This window comes from Nymphalis io, chromosome 1, assembly GCF_905147045.1.
Source record: "Nymphalis io chromosome 1, ilAglIoxx1.1, whole genome shotgun sequence".
Classification (NCBI taxonomy): domain Eukaryota; kingdom Metazoa; phylum Arthropoda; class Insecta; order Lepidoptera; family Nymphalidae; genus Nymphalis; species Nymphalis io.
Window position 1 is genome coordinate 9,655,088 of NC_065888.1, and position 20,311 is coordinate 9,675,398.

Below are 20,311 nucleotides of genomic sequence, written 5' to 3' on the forward strand. Positions count from 1 at the left end.
TTTAGGTAATAAGTTTTCCGTCAAACAGTGTTTCATGTTTGGCGCGCTGATAAGTTGAGGTTCTTTGATCACAATGAAATTATTTCTCTCATTAGTCGCCCGTCAGTTATCAAACATTGTTTACGTTAACTATTACCACTCCCGTAACTTTTTTAATAATATCGGAAATGTCTAGTGATAAAAAAAATAATATTAGAGAGATGGCTCGCCAAAATGGTATTGTTCAACCCTTATTAACTGGTAAGTAAAATCTAAAATATTTTGGAGCGAATTTCAAAATGACTATTGTTAGATTGTTTCGTGATTACACCTTATTAGATATTTTGATAGATGATATCTGCTAACCTAATCTTAAAAACAAAAAAGATAAAAATGTAATTATATTCTCATAAATTTATTGTAATAAATTAAAGATATACCAAAAAAAATGCTTAAGTAAACAACTGATGTATTAGATGAATTAGATTTATTTACATTCTTATTTATTTTATTACATTATTATGTACTTATTTAGGTCTAAGTAGTTTGATTTGAATAATGTAGTCAGAGTATACATATTTCAATATTTGCAGATTTATACCAAATAACCATGGCCTATGCCTATTGGAAGTCAGGGAAAGTTAATGACACAGCTGTTTTTGATTTGTTTTTCCGTACAAATCCATTCCAAGGAGAATTTACAATTTTTGCTGGACTCGAAGAGTGTCTTAAATTCTTAGAAAACTTTCATTACTCGGACAGTGGTATGTTATAGTCAACTTTTACATGTAAGCTGTTTACAATTTGCTTATAAGTTCTATTATATTTTCAGACATAGAATATTTGAAGCAAACATTACCTCCAACTATAGAAAATGAGTTTTATGACTATCTTAAGGATTTAACTTGCAAGGACATTAAATTAAGTGCTATTGAAGAAGGGTCCGTTGTTTTTCCAAGGTAATTTGTAGTAAACAGTTAGTAAAAATATAAGGGCTGCTTATATGTAAATAGTACTTAATCAATATGTAATTTGATACTCGGTATTGTTACCCGACACTTAATTGCCTTAAGACAAGCAACTCAAATATTATACTACATTACATATTTTTTTATATTTTATGCATTTAATAAGAATATAGAGCTGTCACTCTTTACAGTGCCCCTTTTTTATAGTATTAAATGACAAATTAAATTATATTTGGAATAATACATTAAATATCTTTTAGATATAATATTAATAATTGTAATTAAATTATATAGATTCAGTTAAATATCTATTTATGACATTTCAATTTAATTGAAACATATATATCGAAATATCTAAAACTATGATATTAATCTCCCCATTCTTAGAAAGAATTAAAATTAATCCTTGTAAATATTAATCTAACCTAACATAATATTTGTAAATTGATAATTGAAGATGATTATCATCCAATAAATTTGTGTAGAAACCAAATATATAAATAATTATACCAAAAGATGTTCACCAGTGAAAATATAAACAGCCATTTACTCACTTCTATGTATAAAAACAAATAAGTAAATAGTTCATCATGCATCAAGAGATGAATGTTACAAATATAATGCAATTACATTAAAATCCATAAGAAACGAAACAAAAGGAAATAAAAAATATAGAGTGATTGTATAAATTTAGGTCTAACAAAAATAGACATATTCCTTGCCAGATAATTACAGATCTATAATTAAGCATCCATAATGAAAACTACGCCCAATTGTAATTGATATGTCGCCACAAGTTGACATAGTTCCTATTTAAATGACAATTTATTAGGTTCAATGCAACTACCTATGTCTACACCACGCCATACCTACCATAACCTCACTCGTAATAGTTTAATTTATTATTTTTTTGTAATTAAAGTGATATAAAAAAACAATATAATTTCAATAGTACTTCATTATTTTTGATTTATTTAAGTATTATTATTTTGTAAACTACATCGTTGTTTCATATTGACTTAATATTCGTGACAATAAATGTTTTTAACTATAGTTATTATATATATTTTTAAACAAACACTTATTTAAAATAATTAATTATACTTTTCATGTACCACGTTAAAATATATATTATTTGTTCATATTATTTGGTCTTAATTACAATTTTTATTTCAGAGTTCCTCTTTTGAGAGTGGAAGGCCCTCTCATAATTGCGCAATTACTGGAGACAACGTTATTGACTCTAGTTAATTTCGCAAGGTAAGCTACTTTGTAGAACCGCGTTAATTTTACATATTTGCGTACATACGTACTGTCTTATAGTAATTATGATTTTAAAGATAATTCATTAATAACGTAAAACGTTTTTAAATATAATTATGTAAAATTAACTGATAATCGTAATTATGTTGCGAACTTGATTGATAGACTTCCAAAATAGTTTAAATGTTAAGTAGGTATATAATTTTATTTTTAAGTTTTTCCTAAGTTTTAGACGTGTTTCAGAAAATTTTAGAGAATTACCTAAATAAACAGGCTTACAAAATATTTATTATCTTAAAGCAAAAAAAAAGAAAATTGTATGAAATAAGAAAACAAACACATTGTCGTTAAAAATACGATCAGGACATAACTAGGGATTGGATTACTATAACACAAGCTATTTGCAGTCAGGTTTAGTTTAATTTATAATAACTTTTTTAAACATACAGAATACTGGTATTGTATAATCTGCCCTTATTTTGTAACGATATTCATATGATTTCCTTCACTTTTAATTCAGATTTAAAACCTACAAAGTCCTGAGATTTTTTATATATTTTCGAGATGTTGGTCGATCCAGAATACATAAAAATATCAATTGCATCATAACTGTGTACATTGTGTCGTTAATAAAATCATAAATTAAAATTCCAAGTCCTGTAGAAAGGCATACACGAGAGCGGATGCACAGCGCATTGTACAGATTGGTCATGACCTTGTTTCGCATCCTAGGGGCTCCCGTAGCTTCTGGCGTCTGACCAAGTCTGTGCAAAACAACTTCTGCCAACCTTCGCTGCCACCGCTCAGAAATCCGGATGGATCGCTAGCTCACAGTCCGCAAGAGCAAGCTGATCTCCTGGCTAAACTCTTTGCCGACAATTCCGTCATCGATGATTGTAGTGCACTGCCACCTACAATACCTGCATGTGGCCATACGATACCTGACATTAAAATCAGGCAACGTGATGTGCGTGCGGAGCTGCAATCACTTGATGTACGGAAAGCTAGCGGTCCCGATGGAATACCAGCCATAGTGCTGAAGAAGTGCGCAGCGGAGCTGTCTCCTGTGTTAACGCGCCTGTTCCAACTTTCTCTCTCTTCGGGAAGTGTGCCGGAGGCTTGGAGAAGAGCTAATGTGCAAGCGGTTCCCAAAAAAGGGGATCGGTCTGACCCGGCAAATTATCGGCCAATAGCTATCACCTCAGTACTTTGTAAGGTGATGGAACGGATTTTAAACAACCAACTGATCCATTACCTAGAAGATCACTGTCTAATTAATGATCGTCAGTACGGTTTTCGACCAAAACGGTCCACAGGTGATCTTCTAGCGTACGTAACACACCTCTGGGGTGAAGCTATCGACAAGCATGGAGAATCGTTGGCTGTCAGCCTCGATATCTCCAAGGCTTTCGACAGGGTCTGGCACAGAAGTCTTCTCTCCAAGCTACCGGCATATGGTCTGCCTGCTCAGCTATGCACCTGGATTGCCAGCTTCCTACACAAGCGTAGCCTTCGTGTTTTAGTAGATGGTTGCGCTTCACAATTCTATGTAGTGAATGCTGGGGTCCCCCAGGGATCTGTGCTATCTCCCACACTCTTTCTTTTGCATATCAATGATATGCTCTCCCTTGGGAACATACATTGCTATGCAGATGATAGTACAGTGCATGGTGGATACCACGGACGCGCAGTGGCTGGGCGGGCGGAAACTGAGGAGAGGCGGGAGAATCTTGTCATTGAACTCGATAGGACGTTAGATCTCATCGCCAAATGGGGCTCTGATAATCTTGTTGAGTTTAATGCCAAGAAAACACAGGTATGCGCTCTCACGGCGAAAAAGTCAACATTTTCCCCTCTTCCCTCCCTCTGTGGTACTCCGCTGGTGATGCAAAGCAAAATCGCCATGCTGGGGATTGACGTTCGCTGCGACCTTAGTCCAAGGGATTACATCGAGGCTGTTATAAAAACAGCTTCACGGAAACTCGGAGTTCTGAACAAGGTGCGGCGCTTTTTCACGCCACAACAACTGTGCCTGCTGTACAAAACACAGGTACGGTCTTGCGTGGAATATTGCTCGCACCTTTGGGATGGCTCCGCTAAGTACCTACTTGAGGCCTTGGACCGGTTGCAGCGACGTGCCGTACGCATTATTGGCGACGTAAAGGTCACAAACACCCTTGAACCTTTACAATTGCGTCGTGAGATAGCAGCACTGAGCGCTTTCTATCGACTGTATCACGGCGAGTGCTCTGAGGAATTATTCTCTCTAATTCCTGCTTCCCCCTTCCTTCTTAAGTCCACGCGGGCTGGTTCTCGATGTCACCGCCTAACTGTGACATCAATTCCATCGCGAACAAAGAAATTTGGCAACTCCTTTCTTTGTCGCACTTCCAAAAAATGGAATTCCTTACCAGCTCACGTATTCCCCTCCTCTTACAACCTGGGTTCCTTCAAACGAGGCGTGAAGAGGCATCTTGCGGGCCGGCAAGGCGAAGGCGGCTAGTGCAGAACGTTTTTCCCGTCTGTACTGGCCGTCGTCGCGTTTGGACTCTACTACCACTTACCATCAGGTGGAGTAGAGTCATTTGCCCTCCCGGCGATATAAAAAAAAAAAAAAAAAATGACGGTAAAACTTACAGGTGTCGCCATCAGGGCTACCCATCTATAAAATCAATAAAACAGAACACGATACTCGAAAATAATAATACATCCTAATTAGCCATGTCTTCCAGACAATCTCTTTAGGCATCTCTTTCAGACAAATCTTTGCAATTACGGTTTACCATTTAAAACATATCATTTGATGTTTTCCCCCTTGACATTGAAGTATAATGAGTTTAAGTTGTTATTTGTTTATTAAATGTTACTTGGTGGTAACTTGTGGTTAGTTCTGTTCAAGCCCGTCTAGGTGCCACCAATTCATCATTTATTCTTCCGATAAACAACACTGCTTAATATTGGTTGTGGTTCGGTTTGAGTAACCCAATTAACCCTTTAACCGCCCGACTTCATATCTGTTGGCGTGCCCCCAGCGCCCGGCACAGTGAATCGAAAAATAAATACCTACAAAAAAGAGGGATGTGCAATACTTAACTTTTAGATGTCGATATTTCGTTTTAACCTTTTAACCGCCCGACTTAGCTTGGTGGAGATATAGATACCTACTTGAGTATTACTTACCTTACGAAATCATTCGGCATTTTTCGTAAACCAGGAAAACAAAAAGTGTTTGAAAATTTGAACGATTTATTAATTCGTACTTAGGCTATTCAAAATAAAATCAGGCCAGAGAAGAAAAACGATTGATTTCTCAAAAGTAAGTAGGTACAGGTAATGAGTTCTTATGTGTATTGATTTATACCTACTCCCAAGTTTTAGTGCGAGTTTTTATACGTAGTCGATCGTGTCTACGTTAACTTCGATTTGTACTGAAACTTAAGTAACGCCTGGTGATGGCATAAGATACAGTATGCCGTTCCCAAGGTCATTGGCGCATTGGCGATGCATCGGAGAAGCAATGCAAGATTAACTACTCCTTACATCACGATGTAAGGATTGGTTAATATTTCTTTCTGCTCCAATGCCTGTGGGTACTAACCACCTATCATGTACCAGTCCGATTACTTATTATAAAAAAAAAAAACACAAAATATATATTTAACGGGTACATACTATGGTATGGTTTTTAATGTAGACGATATCATTTCCGTCCTCGATCGGTTCACGAAATGATGAAATTAACGCATTAACTCTAAAACTACCTATTTCATTGTTCAAAGTGTAAACGGCAATTTTAATTTGATTAAAAGTTAAAAATTAATATGTCATTGTTAAGATTTAATACCGCGTGACAGATAAACTGAAGGTTTCGTTTAATTTTTTTTTTTAAACGTAAACTGTCGTTCTATTCAAGAAACAATTGTGCTACATTAACTTTTCTGTAGACTTTTTCAAATTTATTTAAATTTAATTTTTCATATAAAGCATAAAGGGTTGATAAAACAACCAAAAAAAAAATGCCTTTCACTGGTATATACCTACATATGTATGGCATCTTATATATTAAAGTTATTTTAAATTATACAAATGAATTAACTTATTAGTTTTTATTGATTAAATATCTGTTAATTAATTTAATAATGTTCGCAATGTTGATTTAACAAAAATAAACATCAATTGTGACATAACATCTCGACCTATTTTAACTTGTCACAGGTAAAAGAGATAAATTTAGCATCTTCTGACATTTAGTACGGACGCGAATGGATTGGAAACATTACCTAACGTTGTAATATACTTTCTTAGTTATTAGCAATTAGTACTAAGTATTAATTTTAAATCAGAATTATATCTATGCTTGTTATCTCTTTGCTGGGTCTCAAAATAACTTTAAAAATTTTATATGAATTAATGAAAAAAAAAAAATCGTTTTAAATATTTTCATCTGCCTTTTGAAACTGAATTCGATTTTATTTGAATCCGTTTAACTATTTCGGTTTGATTATATGACGAATACCCCGATTTTCAAATTTATTATGTTAGTCAGGAATGCACCTTGCATTTGATTCGCTCATGGTAATTATTTCGTACGCGTACCACAACAATGTTACTGGTGGTAGAGCTTTGTGCAAGCTCGTCTGGGTAGGTACCACCCACTCATCAGATATTCTACCGCAAAACACCAATACTTCGTATTGTTGTGTCCCGGTTTGAAGGGTGAGTGAGCCAGTGTAATTACAGGCACAAGGGACATAACATCTTAGTTCCCAAGGTTGGTGGCGCATTGGTGATGTAAGCGATGTTTAACATTTCTTACAATCCCAATGTCTATGGGAGTTGGTGGCCACTTACCATTAGGTGGCCCATATGCTCGTCCGCCTTCCTATTCTATAAAAAAAATATCTAATGCTCAATTCAAATTATTTATTACTTTCTGCTCTGTCCCCGTCGGCCAGTGTGATGTTTAATAGATTATAGTTCTCAAGAACTTGACTATTAAATGCCAATTTCGGAACAATTTATTTTTGAAAGAATTTTCCAAATCCGAATAGAAATTATGTGATTAGCGCGATCAAACAAAATTAACTATTTTACATCAATTAGGGTCAAAACAAATCTGCGAATCGGCACGATGTGAATTCGCAGCACAGACATTTGCGACGCGAATTGTTGCGGCAAGGCGTCTCATATTTACATCACCTAAGAAACAATTCGCAAGTTCTTACGATGCCTTAGCTCATACATTATTATGTTGTTTCTTATTCAATATAAAAGCTTTTCGCTTACGTATTGATTGTCAACTTTCTTTCCAAATGCACACTTCAAACCTGAGAAGAACCTGCGAGACAAACTATATACATACATATTACGTTTGCATATTTTGTGATTAGTTTGTATGTACATCATTGTATAAGTACAAGTATTATTAACAACTTCGCTATTTTCTTCTCATCACGACTTATTATGCTGATCAAGCTACTAGTACAGTGACATATATTACAAGATGTGGATTGCAATCGTTGCAAACTAATATGTCAAAATGGCAGCTTAGATAGTTCAATAAACAAAATAACATTATTTTGAAGTTACATACATAATTGTATGTACTTGTAAATAGTATAAAAGTCGAGTCGAGCTCTCCGTAGTTTGTTTTCTTTGAACGCTAATTAATTATTTTATTAAATTACAGCATATTGTTTACTTTCATATAAGTACAGTTAAGCTCTGTTTGTTTCGCTTAGCACTATCTACATTTATCAGTCAAGCTCGGCTACGCGATTTAATTATAGGAATACGTTGGTGACGATACTGTATTGTTTAATATTACTCGTTTGTGTTTTTTTTTTTTATTTATATCCTGTAATGTAAAACATTAATACAGTTAGTATGCATAGTGCCAAATATTGATGCATTAATTCGTTTCTATTAAAAAATGCTTACTCTAATTTATTAAGTCTCGTAAACGGCTCTAACGATTTGTATTTAGAAGAGTTTATAGCGAATTTCTTCATAAAACGGAATTTTGTAGGAAATTCGAATAAAAAATATAACTGAATTATTATTATTAGAGTAGGTGCTGAAATATATATAATAAATATATATAATTTATGGAATTAATTCTGTATTTTTAAAATAGTAGGTAGTTACTAAATTTGTTGATTATTCCGATCAATTTTTGTAACTAGTTTTTCACTTTATGTGAATATTAAAGTATTCAAAATTACTTATGCAAATTTCATGCATTCAGTTCGATGAATAAAATGAAACATTTATACAACGGAACGATATCAGATATATTTTTGACGGGTCGATTGGCGTGGTTGGTAGATACTTGCCTTTCACGGCGAAGGTTGTGGGTTCGATTCCCACCCAGGACAGACATTTGTGTGCATGAACATGTCTGTTTGTCCTGAGTCTGGGTGTAATTATCTATATAAGTATGTATTTACAATAGAAAAGTAGTATATCAGTTATCTGGTTTCCATAGTACAAGCTCTGCTTAGTTTGGGATCAAGTGGCCGTGTGTGAATAATGTCTCATGATATTATTTGTTTATATTCAACGCAAGTAAAGTAAAAAAAAATTAAGAATTTAAAAGGCTGTTCACTTTTATTCACATGTTCTCCACATAAATGATCTTGAAATATAATGTTTGATTGCGCCTTAATTCTTACAAATATTATAAATGCGAAAATGTGTTTGTTCACTTGTGTTAGCACTTTATTGATGGCCTGTATCGATCGGTTGGATATGACTTAAAATAAAATTACATCTGGCCATTAACTGTCATTATGGAAGAGGACAACTGTCATGGTAGGAATTTTTTAAAGAAAATGAAGGATCTAAGAAATTAATTATTTTTGGAATAACATTATATTGACAACGGTGTCTTATTCCGGACCAGCTTAAACTTGTTTACTTCGCTTTTACATATTTATTTTATTTGGTATAGGTAGGCGGACGGGCAAATGTAAGGAATGTTTAATATTTCTTACATCGCCAATGTCTATGGGTGGTGGTGATAACATCAGGTGGCCCATTTGTTTGTTACTATATCATAACAAAAATGTTAACATCTGTTCCAGTCTCATGGCGACAAACGCAGCTCGGTATCGTATGGTCGCTGGCAAACATGTATCGTTGCTCGAGTTCGGCCTACGAAGAGCGCAAGGGCCAGATGGTGGTCTCTCAGCTTCTAAATATGCCTACGTCGGTAAGATATTTTTGTCACTCTTTAATTCAGGGAAGAAAATAAAAAAATGTTGAAATTTATTCTCAAACATTACAATTGTTTTGGCTTCCATACATCTTAACAATAGTTACAAACTCTGTTATTTTATTCGTTTCCAATTATTCAATTAAATGGCTATATTGTAAGTCGCACAAAGAAAATGAAGTACATTTTCAGTCCATACAGCTTAGTATGGACGATAAGATTCTAAATATTTTCCATTACATACTAACATGATTAGGTATTAAGAAAGTATAATAACACATTTCGATTTTCGTAAGTTATTGCCAAACCGCGGTTTAATGTTACAGCGTAAAGTTCTAGGTATTGATTATATTAGCGTAATCCTGCAGCTTATGTTGCTGTGAAACCAAACCGCTCGGTACCAGGCACGGGCTTTCAAACTCGTACATACAACACGCCCAACGCGCCATTGACTCATAAGAAGCCCCGAATAACGAATAAGTTTCTTTAATTTGTTACTATCATGCAAGCACCTTGGCATTGAATACTTTACCCATTATTCATCAGTAATGAATTTCGAAACAGCGTCTTTAAATTAAAGACTATAAAACTTGCGCGCTTTTCGCAATGGCGGTGCGGCATTTAACTGTTTAAATTTACGTGAATATAGAAAGAGATGCTTATTTAAATTAAAGTTTATATATATATATTAAAACTTTAATTGAAAAATATTTAATTCTATATAATATGTAATTAAATAATTACAACATAATAACACATCACATACACACACATACATCACAACATCTTAATAATATCCTGGGACATTATTCACACACGGCCATCTGATCCCAAACTAAGCAGAGCTTGTAGTATGGAAACCAGACAACTGATATACTACATATACTACTTTTCTTTAAGAAAATCCATACTTATATTAATAATTACACCCAGACTTAGGACAAACAGACATGTTCATGCACACAAATGTCTGTCCTGGGTGGGAATCGAACCCAAAACTTTTGGCCTGAAAGGCATGTTTCTACCAACTACGCCAACCGGCCCGTTGCCCAACTGTTTAGCATAAAAAGCGTCCACACGGTTCTAAGGGCCAAGGCCTAGTCAAATCATGTATCAATGAACTAGGTTCAAATAACCCGTAAGTTGTCTAGCTCGTTTCGCATGGGCTGCGATCTGGTCATGCTTCGAACTGGAACGAGCCGTAGGGCTATGGTCATAGTTCGAAGCTCCCTGCTATAATAAACAATTGAAAATCTGTAATATTCGACCATACTTACAAACTTTATTTAACGGGTGGTTAATTACATAATGCTACCTTCTTCTTTCGAATGTCAAATTAATAATGACGGGAAGAGCGAAATTACTGTTTAATTAAACAGCCGCTAAGTAATGTTTATAAGTCTGGCCGATTATGTTTAGTCTTCGTAACTTTGAATAGGTACTATAAAACAATTTTCGTTAATAGACAATAATATGTTCCAGGTGGTTTTGATGGCACGAGTAACGTGCTGGCCGGGAAGATGTTCGACATACCCGTCAAAGGCACGCACGCGCACTCGTTCGTGACGTCATTCAGTACGCTGGACGACATACACTCGGGCATGCTCAGACACGCAGATAAAGAGACTCAGTGCGATTTCCTAAAGATGGTGCTCGAGTGCCGGAAACGCGTCTCTGAGATCCTAGACGTGTCTCCCGAGGAAGCCAGCGACGGCGAACTGGCCGCCCTTGTGTCGTACGCCCAAGCCTTCCCGGCCGGGTTCTTAGCTCTCGTGGACACGTACGATGTGAAGAGGTATAATATACAAGGCTTACCGTCACGACACGGGCAGCGTACGAATGGGCATTCTGGCTACAATAGCAACTGTGGATCCAATGGTCGTAGTATTCGAAGCCTCACGGCTATCCGTAGCGCGCGTGGATATAGCACGTTCGAACGCACACTGAGGTAAACATGCGAGACCGCTCCTATTGACATTTGGTGTCCGATAACTTGTAACTCATCGCTCGTCCTTGGTTCATTTGTTATTGTGGATATTTGTTACTATTAACCGGCGATCGACAGTCCGCCTGGCCACTCATACATGCTCACCGGGCTCGGCGGGTCACACTCAGTAGTCACACACGCTTGTCCGGCGACGGCTGTACATACCAGACACACGTCCCCAGGACCTACGTTTTGCTTCAGTGTGACGTATTGTCCTGAACTTGCAAGAATAGGGACAATTTTAGTCATTGGGCACAGTTGCATTGTATAGGGATTGCACACATTCACAGTACTTTTAACATATTATATGCATGAATATCATACACACTCCATATTTGGGTAGCATAATAGTTGGTTACTAAAATTAGATAGGTTTTTATAACCGCCGAGATGGCCTAGTGGTTAGAACGCGTAAATTTTAACCGATGATCGTGGGTTCAAACCCAGGCAAGCACCACTGTATTTTCATGTGCTTAATTTGTTTTTATAATTCATCTCGTGCTTGACGGTGAATCTGCATATGTCTAATTTCATTGAAATACTGCCACATGTGTATCCTACCAACCCGCATTGGAGCAGCGTGGTGGAATAAGCTCCAAACCTTCTCCTCAAAAGGGAGAGGAGGCCTTAGCCCAGCAGTGGGACATTAACAGGCTGATACTGTACTGTAGGTTTCTATAATGACGGAGAAGTTAGGAATAAGACATAATATATAACATAAAACTAAGGTACCAAAACGAGTTATTACTTACAGTTCTCATAGCCTTGATACAATTTGACGTAACGTATTATCTCGAATGGTGTTTATGTGTAGCGAAGTATATAAATAAAACAATTTATTGCCTTGCACGATATCAATTTTATCATTAATTTAATTGTAACTATTTACATCATTACTCGACGTAACATAATTTGATAACTTTAATGACACCAAGGTGACACGTTTTATTTACTTATACGCGTACGACGTTGATCTTTTCTAAACGTATTCAAGTAGAAATGTAGTCGAGAAGCGAGATAACTCTTAGTGTGAGCCGTAAACAAAACGAAACCATTAATACACAATAACAGCGCAAAACGAATTGACCTTAGCTGTTCATTGGAACCGTTTGATATCACTCATTAAAACTGTATTCAAGTGCACTGAAAAGTAATCAAATGTTTTTTACTGAGGTGAGAGTATACTCTCACTAAAAAAAGTATGTAATCGTATTGTTTTATAAAACAATACGATTACAATCGATTACAAACTGGGATAACTAATATGGATGTATTCAAAATATCTGACTAACAATGCATGTCTAGGTTCTGTTTGGAGAAATAATTAATTGTACATTAAAGTTTTTTACAAGTTCGTATTTCCCAACAGGAGTGGTCTTTTGAATTTCTGCGCCGTAGCCATAGCTCTGAACAAGTGTGGGTATAAAGCGGTTGGGATTCGTATCGATAGCGGCGACCTGGCGTACTTGTCCGTACTCGCGAGGGAAACCTTCAATCAAGTAGCGAAGGAGTTGGATCTGCCCTGGTTCGCCAAACTAACAATCGTTGCGTCGAATGATATCAATGAGGAGACGATACTGAGTCTCCACGAACAGGGGCACGCAATCGACTGCTTCGGAATCGGGACGCACTTAGGTAATTTATTTTTAAATAAGATATAAAAAGAAATATCTGTTCTGTCCTTGTTTTTTTTTTATATAGAATAGGAAGGCGGACGAGCACATGGGCCACCTGATGGTAAGTGGTCACCAAACGCCCTTAGACGTTGCCATTGTAAGAAATGTCAACCATCGCTTACATAGCCAATGCGCCACCAACCTTGGGAACTAAGATTTTATGTCCCTTGTGCCTGTAATTACACTGGCTCACTCACCCTTCAAACCGGAACACAACAATAACAAGTACTGCTGTTTTGCGGTAGAATATCTGATGAGTGGGTGGTACCTACCCAGACGAGCTTGCACAAAGCCCTACCACCAGTAACCTTGAATTGTTATTCAATTTAATCTTATCAGCTCTATGTATATTCTCTTTGTCAGGCAAATCTTTGTTCCTTTTGTTGTGTGATAACAATTGAAATGATATAAATCGCAACTTAGAATCTACTATTTTTTTTGTCATACAATGCTTATCCATTTTATACATTATTCACTCGTTATTGTAACCACGACATGAAATTTCGGCCAAAATTATTAATATATATATATATAATCATGGTAAAATCCGAATGTAATGTTTCATACATTATACAATTTAAGGATAACATGCATTGCGAGAGCTTAAAGTGTATATTACAAGGCTTAATAAAAAAAATACATTTATTTTCTGTGTCTTTCAGTCACCTGTCAGCGCCAGCCAGCATTGGGTTGCGTATATAAATTAGTTGAAATAAATGGCCAGCCTCGTATTAAACTCAGTCAGGACGTCGGCAAAGTCACCATTCCTGGTAATAAAGAGGTAATAAGTAATATTAATGAAATTAAAAAGTTAATTTTAATAATTATTAACAAGGTATCATTGTTTCGATAAAAGATCAACTGTCACTATGAGACTTAAGATTGTATAGTAGGGAATTATTGCCCGTAGCATTAAGCTTCTGTTGTATAATAAGCTTATATCGACTGCCTCGTCTGGCTAGTTACTGAATTATCAGCATGGCAGTTCCCGAAAACCTTTGCTTAAATTTCGGGTCTCTGAAAAAACATCTCGGAGACTACTTGAACCGTTCAGTGCCTCAACACCTATCGCGTTGGATTGCCATCCCATCGCATTGTAAAGGGAGCGGATAGAACGCTGCTTAGCTTGCGCACATATGTCACATTATAATGTCATGCGAATTTGACTAGTCCGCGGCCGAAATTCGGAGAGGCCTGCATTGCAGTAAATTTATAAAAAACTGATAAAGTTGTACATAATGTATGGACACAATATGTTGTTCATTAAAAATATACTGTATGCTGTAGAATGAAAAAAATTAAATTAATAATTTAAAGGATGATAAGCCGAGATGGCCTAGTAGTTAGAACCCGGGCAAGCACCACTGAATTTTCTGTGCTTAATTTGTGATTATAATTCATCTCGTGCTTGACGGTGAAGGAAAACATCGTGAGGAAACCTGCATGTGTCTAATTACATTGAAATTATGGTGGAATAAGCTCTAAACCTTCTCCTCAAAAAGGGAGAGGAGGCCTTAGCCCAGCAGTGGGACATTAACAGGCTGTTACTGTATACTATTACTGTAATTTAAAGGAAATTATACCAAAGAACCAATAATTCCTATCATATTGATATCACAGGTGCGAAGTTTAAATTTCTTTTGTATAGAGTCAAGTATTGTATAACATTTTGTTTTACAGGCTTATAGATTGTTCGGGGCCGACGGACATGCGTTGATAGATTTACTGCAGCGCTCGACCGAGCCCGCCCCCGAAGTGGGTCAGAAAGTGTTGTGTCGACATCCGTTCCAAGAATCTAAACGGGCGTATGTCATACCCAGCAAAGTGGAGCATCTCTATAAGGTACAATCAATTAATACTCAAGTTTGATTGACGATGGCAAAGTAAAATTATATATAAAGAATAACATCTAAGTTTCTTTCTAGTTCATCTCGGAAGAATCATATTGAAAACTGTTAATAGTGTTCGGTTTGAGTACCTGGTCGACTAAACTCTGACCAACTCTAACAATTAATTAATTAGTAGTATTTTTTTTGTATATAGATAAACATAAAAATCAAAACAAGCCAAATCGTTAGTCATTTACAAATTCATGAAATAAATATATATTTCATAAAACATAAATTTATTTTAATATACAATAATTATATTAGAAGCCAAGATGGCCCAGTGGTAAGAACGCGTGAATCTTAACCGATGATCGTGGGTTCAAACCCGGGCAAGCAACACTGTTTTTTTATGTGCTTAATTTGTGATTATAATTCATCTCGTGCTTTACGGTGAAGGAAAACATCGTGAGGAAACCTGCATGTGTCTAATTTCACTGAAATTCTGCCACATGTGTATTCCACCAACCCGCACTGGAACAGCGTGGTGGAATAAGCTCCAAACCTTCTCAAAATAGGGAAAGGAGGCCTTTAGCCCAGCTGTGGGACATTCACAGGCTGTTATGGAATACAATAATTGCTCATTTAATATTATAAGATTGATAGGAAAAATGTTTTACTATGGTATGGATATGTAGTCCTGATGGAATAATGTGAATTAACAAGAATAGGGTAGCTATAAAAAAAGCTGGATGGACGGACTGTATAAGGGATGACATTTGTTACAAGGGGATAACTGAGGATATAATTTGGTGGTTTAAATTACTGGTGGTAGAGCTTTGTGCAAGCTCGTCTGGGTAGGTACCACCCACTCATCAGATATTCTACCGCAATACAGCAGTACTTGGTATTGTTGTGTTCCGGTTTGAAGGGTGAGTGAGCTAGTGTAATTACAGGCACAAGGGACATAACATCTTAGTTCCCAAGATTGGTGGCGCATTTCTTACAATGCCAATGTCTATGGGCGTTAGTGACCACTTACCATTAGATGGCCCATGGTCGTCCGCCTTCCTATTCTATATATAAAAAAAATTGGGATAGAGATGTGTGGAAGAGAAAGATACACTGATCTGTACCCAATTAAAATTACCTTGTGAAGAATATTACTTAATTGTTGGAAATTATTTTTCTAGGTGTACTGGAATGCAGGAAAAATATGCACTTTTCCTAAACCCTTAGTAGAGGTACGAGAGCGAGTGCAAACATCTTTACGAACTCTAAGACAGGATATTAAAAGAAACTTAAATCCAACTCCATACAAGGTGGGTGTGAAATTATATTGTTTCGAATATACTCATAAGTGAGAAAAATATATGATAAGAGAGAAGGTCCTTTGTTATCATACACTCTTGAATATTAGTGCAATTTAATGCAATAAAAAATGCAAGTAAAATGCTTTGTAAAAATTTCATGCCATAAAACGCTATCAATATGTACATTTGTAGCACTTTGTTTAAATTTAGGTTCAAAAGTAGGTAAGATAAAATTTAACATTGTTTTCAAATAAAAATGTTTGCATTTTTTCTGCAATTTTTTTATATAGTGTAAAAATTATAGTATAATACATATTTATTAGCCGGCCAACTTAGATTGCGCGTATTGAAGTTTAAAAATTGTTAGTACTGATTCAAATTAAGTTCGAAAACAGGCCTTCCAAATATAAAATATATAACAATATATTCTCTGTGACTCGTAGGCGGATTGTTAATTAGGTATATTTATAAAATATCATTACGTAAAATGTATATGAAAATCGGTTTTATTATTACAATATTTTAAAAAGAAGAATTTTCCTGTTCTATTACTCTTTTTTTATCGCGCACACTCGTTTATTGATAAATTTATTCAAACAGACAACCTGTTTCTAATGCTTTTCTTTAATTTAAAATTGACTTTAAATAATGATAACTATTTTATATGTTATCCCATTTAATTGAAACAAATCCAAAATATTGCTCTAAGCTGTGCTTAATCTACATATTAAAACCGCAAGAAAATCCGTTTAGAATTTTCGGAGATAATCTTATACATACAGATAGGCGGACTTTTGACGAATAGATAAGAACTAAAAAAAAGGCATTTGTTGTTTGTTTCACATGTTCTGTTAAACATTCTTGTAATTGAAAAAAATAAATGTGTTTGAAGATTATTTTCTTCTGCGTTATTGCATGTATACATATTTGATTTGGATATTTCTCGTGATCTGAATGTTTATATTTTGCATGTTTTGTATTTTAGAAGAGTTTATTTTATCTCCTCAGGTGGCTGTGAGTGACAACCTCTACAATTTCATACACGACCTGTGGCTACAGAATGCACCAATCGGCGAATTGTTTTAATTGGATTCACGGGAAAACGGCTTGGAGTAACAAAGATTTATTTATAATTTCTATGATATGCTTTCAATTTCCATTTTATATTTAAGAGAAGTATGTAAATTTCAGTTTTATACGGCGTTTGGAACTGTTATATAAATGTAAGCAAGAAAAGTACTCAGGGGCAGATTTTATACCTCGATTGCCCTAGTTCGATGGAAGGTTGCCGCCCTCCTACTACTTTAATTTTTTAATAATCGGATACGGGTATTTTTTGCGGTATGCTATGGACGCATATTTTAGTTTTTAAACGTTGTGTGATTTTACAATGAATGAGACTACTAAAAAAATGACATAAAATTTTGCTGCCTCTTACATTTTGTATAAGAAATCCGCCCCTGAAAGTACTAGTGTTTATTTATGGAATATATTATTATTATTGTAAATGTAATTATATAGCACTGAAAATGTGAAAAAAAAACAGTTTTAAAATTATTTATATTATACTAAATAGTACAAGAAAATTTACAATATATTTCCAGAAGAAGTAATTTGTCACTTATATAAAGTTAAAAATAAATAACTTTCGATAGAGAATAAATAACTTTTAGTAGCATATGGTCTGTTAGACTTTATATTTATTATATATAAAAAGGTTACACTTAAGATAACAAATTCGAGGTAATTGGGTTAAATATGAACAAAATAATTTAAAAAAAAAACCGTCTGTGATAAATAACCCAAACAACCCTAAAGTGTAGCAGTTTTGCTTAAGCCTTAAAACTACTAGTCAAAATTGTTTTAAAAGTATTTCATTAATGGTTTAAATTACAATTGCATTTTGATGAATCAAAATTTGTTTTGATAATTTTTAGAATTATTTATTATAGTAAAATTATTGTCTATACAGAACGCCTGGCTACTTATTAAATACTAATCTTCTAAAAGAATGAGGGGTAAAAAATAATTATCTATTTTTTTGGTATTGATCTCTCCTGTCAGAATGAAATCTAAAAAAACAACCAAAGGTACAATTATTTTAGCGTTAATGTTGGTGATTTGTCTTTATCTTTGTTTAAAAGTCATCTGTTTGCCATAAATAAGACTCATTCGCAGTTTCGCGTAACCAAATTTAAGCATCAAAGATAGCTTGCAACATATTTCCTCAATTGATAGACTTACAGCTCTATTTTTATTCAGTTACTTCAATTTTATTAAGGTCATCATGTATGTCTCGATTTTAATAGATTATGAAACAATGGCAGGACATGATAATGACTAAATTCACATATATAATAAAATACCAGCTTAATTGTTTTATGTTCTTCAGGATTCAAATGAGGTACAATTTATTTTTTATGGAATAAAAGCGTATAATAAAACTATAACACGCTTTAGAATAAATATTTGTAACTTTGTGTGAAATACTTAGCACGATTTGGTTAAATCCAAAACGGAACCCAACTAGGGTAAATAATATTAAAACAAATCATAATATTATGATAAACGACATAATTTTAGTAATAAAAATTGGCCTTTAATATTTAGCAGTAGTAGTAAGCTTAAGATGTGGATGTTTGTAACAAAATACGTTTCACTTAAAAATAATTGCTTAATTTAAGTTTTTGTATAAGCATTTGTTTAATAGTTTTGTTTGAAAGGTCAATAATTTTAATAATTCCCAGTGACCATAGGAATGCGGATATTTGGGAATAGTATCATTTCATTAAAAGTTAAAATATTATCTTTTATCATCAGTAACAGCCTGTTTATGTCCCACTGCTGGACTAAGGCCTCCTCTCCCTTTTTGGGAAGAAGGTTTGGAGCTTATTCCACCACGCTGCTCCAATGCGGGGTGGTGGATCTTTTATATAAAAGCCTAATAGCCAGGTTTTTATAAATATTTCATTCATTTAATATATAATAATGTGAACAACGATTGTAACAATTGTAACATTATTACCGTTTCAAAGGCTAAATATATTGACATAATGGTTTTTTTGTTATAAGGTTTGTTATAAGAAATACTTTTAATTACGTTTTTAGATAACAATAGTTAAAATTAAACAAGCATTTTTAAACTAAAAATTAAATAAAAAATGTCCCGGACTATATTGTTATTAATGTTTTTTTTTTACTTATGACATTTAGTTATAGTGTAAGGTAGTTTATAAGTATATTTAGATTATAAATAAAATATCTATATGATAGATGATTCATAACTAAACAATATACATTTTTATAATTTTGGTACAGAATAATAAAAATACTATTTAAATTAAAAATATAGTAAAGTCTTTTTTCGATTATATCAGATTAGATTGTGATTATTCTAAACGAACTCGAAACTCGTTCAATAAACAGAAAGCCACTAGCGACATCGTCTACAGTCAAAAATAGTCGGTTTTATAATGTGTGTAAACTTTTCTTGAGAATAAAAGTCCTCAATGAGAATTTTCGTTATAAAAACCAATAAACTGAAATCATTTACCGTTTTATTTAATTTTATGATAACTTTAAATTAATAAGTAATCATGTATTTATTTTTAAAATGATTGTAAGTTAGAACAGCACAAATCGTATAAAAATCTGTTTAATAGATTAGAACCTTTTTGTGAACAGACTTTACTTTGTTGGTTTGAATTTAATATATTTGTTGTTGTTTTCTTTTGTTACATTTTTGTGATAAATACACAATTATCTTTATGTTTAAAATTTTCCAGTTTTTGTAAAAATATTTTATAAGTACTTATTGTATTATTTAATCGTTTGACGATTATTTTTTTGTTATTATCATAATAAGAAATTATAGTACATTTCTGCTGTCAAGAAATTATAGTACAATTTCTTGACAGCAGAATATGTTAAAAAACTTAATCGAGTTTTTATAAAACGATGTGGACTAATTATTTAAATCATGTAACTTTTTAAACTCTGTGAATTATTTCTTTATGAAGAATAGAGTATGTGCATATACACATACAAAATTTTGCGCAAAATAACTAAAAACACCTTGACAAT

General features: G+C 34.1%; 1 protein-coding gene across 2 annotated transcripts; it reads left to right on the top strand.

The window, feature by feature from the left end:
- LOC126773541 (nicotinate phosphoribosyltransferase) lies at positions 1 to 19,822 on the top strand. Of its 2 annotated transcripts, none has more exons than XM_050494515.1 (11): positions 1 to 240; positions 573 to 743; positions 812 to 938; positions 2,124 to 2,207; positions 9,296 to 9,423; positions 10,909 to 11,374; positions 12,783 to 13,048; positions 13,752 to 13,870; positions 14,770 to 14,931; positions 16,109 to 16,237; positions 17,237 to 19,822. In XM_050494515.1, exons 1-11 carry the CDS (start codon positions 168 to 170, stop codon positions 17,312 to 17,314), a joined length of 1,803 nt encoding a protein of 600 aa, XP_050350472.1. In that variant the 5' UTR covers positions 1 to 167; the 3' UTR covers positions 17,315 to 19,822. The 2 variants fall into 2 exon arrangements, with proteins under 2 accessions (XP_050350472.1, XP_050350555.1); XM_050494598.1 differs by having other exon boundaries at positions 10,909 to 11,221.
- Positions 19,823 to 20,311: the final 489 nt, after the last annotated feature.